The sequence below is a fragment of the Athene cunicularia genome (assembly GCF_003259725.1).
Source record: "Athene cunicularia isolate RWA chromosome 2 unlocalized genomic scaffold, athCun1 chr2_part1, whole genome shotgun sequence".
Lineage (NCBI taxonomy): Eukaryota > Metazoa > Chordata > Aves > Strigiformes > Strigidae > Athene > Athene cunicularia.
Window position 1 is genome coordinate 89,395,572 of NW_020799095.1, and position 6,310 is coordinate 89,401,881.

Below are 6,310 nucleotides of genomic sequence, written 5' to 3' on the forward strand. Positions count from 1 at the left end.
ACTAGCTTTGCCCAAGTGTGTTATCTGAACAACAGTCAAGATAGACAGGGAAGAAGGGTAAACACTGAATCCAAATGGAAGCTTAAAAGAAGGCGGGAAAATCCTCTTCTCCAAGTACAAATCTAGCTACTGGGAGTGTGTGCTAAGATCTGAATTCAGATACAAAGACAAACATCTTGACAGATGAGATACACAGAAAGAAACAAACTTCTTGGCCTGAATCACAGCTACAGGGCAAGACATTAGTATAGTCATTTCCTTTCATTTATCATTAAAACCATTGTAACTGAGCAGTCTGTTTGAATTGCACACAGTTTCCTGTACTTTATCTTATCCTAGGTTCACAGTCAGAGTGCTCCCAGGCTAACTGGCAAACACCATATTATTCTATTTCTTTATTTGTGGCAATCTTTTTAAAAGATGACCTGAACGACTCCTGGGGTGCTCAGAACACAGATGCAGCTCTCGTGATTCCCTCTCTGCAAAGGCTGCAACAGTGAGGGAAGTGAGGAACAGACGTACCAGTTTTCAACTATAAGACCCAGCTAAAAGTTTCCCAAAAAGCAGCAAGATAGCAGGGAGAGCTCCTAAATGCCAAAGTCTCACTGGCAAATCTATAAGCAGTCATGAAAAGTGTTACAGCAGGATGAAACTGCCTGAAAAATTCCAATTAAAATAGTTATGATTTAGAATGCACTGAAATTTAGGGTGGTTTCATGAAATAGAAGACCTTTTTTAAGCACTTCTTTACATTATCCACTCACAACTGCAGAGATTGAAAATGTTATTACTGTCTATTTGTTCTTTGCTGCCTGTTTTCAGAATCCTCTTCCCTTCAGTTGCCCTCGTGATTTGACAGCATCAGAAGACATAAGCAGCCCTCAGCCATTTCTGTGCGAAGTTCACCTTCCACCCAAGCCCTAACTTAGGGACCAAACCGTACTTGCATTTTTGAGTCTTCACGTGCTTCATTTCACTTACTCTGCAGCAGGGGCAGCACCCACAGCAAATGGGCAGTTTCAGAGCACAGAGGTGCCATCGCAGCTGCTTACAAAGTGAGTGTGCACAGGGAACCATGGTAGGAGGGGCAGAACCAGTGCAAGCATCTTCTCAGTGCTCACGCCAACACCTTGCATTTTTCCAAGGGTAAAACATTCACTTCTCTTCAGGCCTCTTCAGTGCCTTATTTTTAAGCTAAGACTGGCAATCTTTTGTGATGGCAGGATATGGCCCCATGCAGTTCATTTCAGGCCAGAAAGGAAAAAAAAATAAATCCAATAGCAGCTCTTGTTGTTGGCTACGGGAGTAAGCTAGACTACAAATACAGAAGTGAAAAGCTCTTTTTCTCCAGTGCTAGTCAATTAAACAAACATATGAGACTATCTAAGATTTGCTTACCCAAATAACAATGAAATTTTAGGGAACTTTTTTTATAATTGAAATCCTTCCTATTTTACAAATTATTTACCTACCAGATCAAAGGTTCTGCTTTTGCTAATGTACTGTGTATGTGCAAACTTATACACATATACACACATGCATATATATGCACACATGATTAAATATACTTTTCTACTCCTGAGAAGTTTACATAGTTTACAATAATTCAATATTCAAAAATCCTCTTGACTAGAATTAACAAATACCAGGAAATGTCACAACATCTCTGTAGTTCGTCTTTGGTTCATTTTTCTACTTAAAAACATGGATTTGCAGTCTTTGCATTGCAGCAAAAATATAGAACACGTTCTAAACATCACGTACCTCAAACTATGAAATAATTTTTACAACATTTTAAAAAATAAATAAATAATCTCATTTATTACCTAAAATTATTTTTTAAAAATCTTCTTAAAAGGCTATATATGCCTCTCATTTAGGGACCTTTCAGTTATCAAGACAGCTAATTTCAGAGTTTTCAATTTTTTCAATCAAAACTTAATGAAAGCTGGCACTAGAAATACGTTCACAAACCTGAAGTACACTCCCACAAATATTTCATACACTTATCTGTGGGGCTTGATGACACACCCAATATTTACTAATGTTGTAGCTACATTTTATATAGACTGTACTCAGATTTAGTAGGTTTTAAGTACTTCATTTCCTTTCCTATCAATCCATCTAGATTAGTGGACATGAAATGATTGGACCTGAGTGTAAAGTTAGGAGGTGGCCATTGTAATATCCTTGCTCTAAGGGTAATCGTGTGAGTTGATATTATAGCTAATCAACCTTTATCCCTTTTAACTTTGATCCTTGTTTAGTAGATAAATCTCTACATTAAGAAAAGCGAAGCTTGAAAACAGATGCAGTAGTAACAGTGACTCAGAACTGGCTATATCTTATCATACTCAATTTTGTGAGAAGTCCCTGGAGGAATGAAGTGTCTTTGCTGCATGTTCTCAGCTGTCTTGCTAGCAGTTCCTGCATGCCAGTTATATGGAAGATCTCGGGCAGAAAAGCATGAAAGCTTCCGAGCAGCTTTTGAAAACAGTACAGGACTTTAGAAAATTCAGTAAATTTCACTAATCCTGAGAGAAAAATAAATGGATTTTCAACCATCCTAATAATTGTTCAGATATACAAAGTTTAATTCTGACATAAATAACCATGAGCAGATAGAGTTTCATCTGATCACCTTTCTTCCATTTGTTATCACTAAAGTAACAATTGTGCTAGTAGAGCATATGTATTACAGATTCCCATGAAAACAGAAACAAGTTTTTCAATTAAGTAAATCTATTTAATAAAAGGAGTTTTGAGAAGTGTTTGTAACACTAGACATACAGCTATTCCTTAGTACACCAAGCCCTAACCTTCAAGAGCTTTTTGATGAATTACAATGGCTTTGCTATTATTTAACAAGATCACCATCACCACCTGTCCATCTTACTGCCACTGCACTGATGTCTGAACTGTTCATCAACTGGCTCTATGCTTCCATCCAATCAGACACCCAACCTTGTCTTAAAAAGGCTTCAAACTGCAGTGATCCAAAATGCAACAAAACCCAAAGACATCTGTGCTGCAGGGACAGGGTGATCAACTTAAGGAAATAAATTTCAGCAGAAATTCAAACTACTCATCTTACCTGTCAGTCAGCAACTTCAAATTATAGGTAAGGGACAGTCATATTTACCAGTGACTATAACTGCAAATCTGATATTAATTGTTCCATTTATTCATCCTGTTTTTTTCTATAAAGCATATACATACACACACACATACTTACACACCCACACACATATGTATGTGTAAAACACAACAAAACAGAACACATGCTAAACTCCCATTCACTGATTCCAAGTTGAACAAGAGATGTTCTTCCACATCAGTCATTTTCATTCATGTGGAAATTATCTTTCTCTGCTACAACAACCATTATAAATTGTCACAGGAATAGAAAAAATAATTCACTGGCATTGGCAAGGCAGGTTGGCAAGACACTTTTCAAAATGAAGCACAGAAACAATCAGAAAACAGCAGAATATAAAAAACCTCAACATAATTTCTGTCTCCAAATCAAATGTATTCCTATCTGACACTAGAAACACTAGAGGGAACAACACCATCAGCTTGTTTCAGCATAATCTGTCCCACTACAAAGATCATCAAGCTCATTTCACAGTTCCTCAAGCTGGTGTTTTCCAACATAATTCTTTACTCACTTGCATTTCTAGAAGTTAAAATTCCTCTGAAACAGTATATATAAATTGACAAATCCATTTAAGACAGACACTATACAGAAGCATCTCTCTAACTCAACACCATGCAACATAACCTTCCTCAGTATGGTAAGTTTATGCAACTTACATTCGTATCTAAAAAAAACACAGTGGCTTTACCTTGGTGGGAATCCGAGATGTTAAAAGAAATGCCCGACATGATGCCAACACCTATTGAAAAAAAAAGACCAGAGTTTGTAAGAAATATTTATCTGTAACGTTATTAAAGATTCTTTCCCAGGAAAATCCTGAAACCAGAGGGAAAAAGCCCCTAATAGAGTGACCGACCATTCCCTTTGCTGTCCTATGCTGAAGGAAGCAAAACTGGGCTCAGATCCAGTAGCGCACAGTAAAGAGACTGCTGCAATCTGATCAGCTATAAGCTAGTTAGCACAGCATCAAACTCAAGAAATGTATTTAATCAATCTCTTAAGAACATCCAATAGAAATCTTAGTGACATTTTAAAAAGAAACAAGGATAAGAAGTCCTACCAGGAATATATAATGTACTTAAATATAACAAAAATACGCAAAATAAACATGGTGTTATTAGTAATATAATAGAACATAAGCAAACACTTTCTTTTGGACACACTCGGTGCATTTCTAAAGTAACATGCAAAGATTTCTCATTGACACCACCTGCATTTCTTCTCCAGCAAGGACAATGGAAAAACACAATTAGCAAGACCAGTGACTCTAGAGACAAAACACAACAGAACAAATATTTCAGAAGGTATTATCAAAATATGATACATAAAAGTACCACTCCAAACTCCAATTAGCACATCCCACTCAGATATTACGTTTTGCAAAAGGGATGACTCATTTTGCAAAACTAGAGTATTGCTTTTTGATTTACCTGCCTGTGGAATTAGCTACTGCTGGCTCCATCTTTTTTTCAGACAAAAAACTGAAATAAACTTAATTTGAACATCTGGATCAAAATCCCACAGTATGTGCCAAGCTTTTCACTCAGCTGGAACCTCCTGAACCCAGCCCTGCTTGGTATGTATCCATCCCCAGGTAAGCAGGTTGACACAAGACCTGTTCTTTGCTTGGACAGGGAGAACCAGCCTGGGAAGGTGACCCAGCACCCAGCTCCAAACACCATTCAAATGCTTTGGAGATCAGATTTCAGCTTCGGTACCTCAGCTGAACCACATCTTGCTGAAACCTGAGAGCATAAATGCTGTACTAGTGTCGGATATCAGCAGACTGTTTCAGGGTTGATATGATCAGACCTAGTGCTCTGGTTATCAAGGATGTAGAGCCAAACCGCTGTGGAACAGTAACCATTGCCTCCTGTAAGTATCACCATTTCACTGAAGGCCCATTACGTTGGCTGGCACACCACTGCTGATGCTTGTCCAGGCTCTGTCAGACTCACCTCATTCCCTTGCACTCACCCATGGGGGAGAAATAGTCTCCTGCTCTCCTTCCAGGGGTGTCTATCACAAGTACACCCTCTGCAATACAGCACACAAAGAAAGGGCAAGGTCAACCCAAGGGGTTTTACTACAGCACAACCACAGTTTAACCCAGCCTGACAGCAGCTCTCTCTCTGTAATAAAAACTTGATTCTTTTCCTCCCTCACCCCCCTCAAGGCAGCTGCCCACCAGAGGTGTGCATCACTCTCCTGGGAGTCTCTGGCAAGGATTGCACACTCAGTCACACACCTGTGTGCTCAGAAGAAAAGCTTTGCTATCAGTAAGAAGAGTGGCCCTCTTACCTATCATCACACCCACATACAAGCTGCCCAGCTCTGAAGAGGGGTAGGTGAGCAGACACCCTCCACACCAGCACCACCAGCAAAATGCTTCCAGAGCAGTAGGTGGAGCAGCTGCAAACAGCTTCTCCTGATCTGCTTCTGGTCACCACATCTCAGGTGCAGAAATGAGACAGTCAGGGGAAAGGACAGCTTTTGAAGAGCTGCTTTCAGTATTTACCTTCTAGGTAGCAACCTAAAACATTAAAGATCAGTTTTCATGTATATGCCACCACAGTGGGACACCTGGTTACAGGTCAGTCATGTCACAGTCCTATTATAAAACATTTGCCTGCATACATGGGTTCAAGCTACTTCATGAGCACTGACAGGGTCCCTTTAACATGATCACAGTATACATGAGCAGTCCAAGTAACGAAGTTAAATACAAACCAGGTAACCAGAAGGCTGTAACACAATTATCTTGGAAAAGGATGTTCCAGCAGACAACATGTCAGTGTATATTCTCGTGGTAGATAGAACAATGCTCCTCCCAAAGTGATCTTGTTAAAACCAGCTAAGCTCAAGTACCCACTTACCTTAAGAAGAGGTATTTACATACAAAGGAGAGGACTGCTGTAAAATGATACTCCCCACTCAGTCAGTAAAGAAACTGCTCTTGAGCAGTAAAATGGTACAAAAAGCGCCCGAGCCCTTTAATCCAATAACACTGAGGTTTTTATAGTTTTCACAGTTGAGACCACAAGTAAGAGTTTAATTTTTACATAAAGTCAATTGAAGACAAGGTCAACTAATACTGCAAAATTAATGTCTCATCTTGACAACAGCAGGACTAGATTGGGGGGGGGGGGG

General features: G+C 39.2%; 1 protein-coding gene across 1 annotated transcript in view; it reads right to left on the reverse strand.

The window, feature by feature from the left end:
• Nucleotides 1–6,310, reverse strand: part of CARMIL1 (capping protein regulator and myosin 1 linker 1) — a 191,802-nt gene that overhangs the window by 111,431 nt on the left and 74,061 nt on the right. The window contains exon 3 of the mRNA XM_026841413.1: nt 3,849–3,899. Coding sequence (XP_026697214.1) covers nt 3,849–3,899 — 51 coding nt within the window. The remainder of the gene's footprint in view (nt 1–3,848; nt 3,900–6,310) is intronic.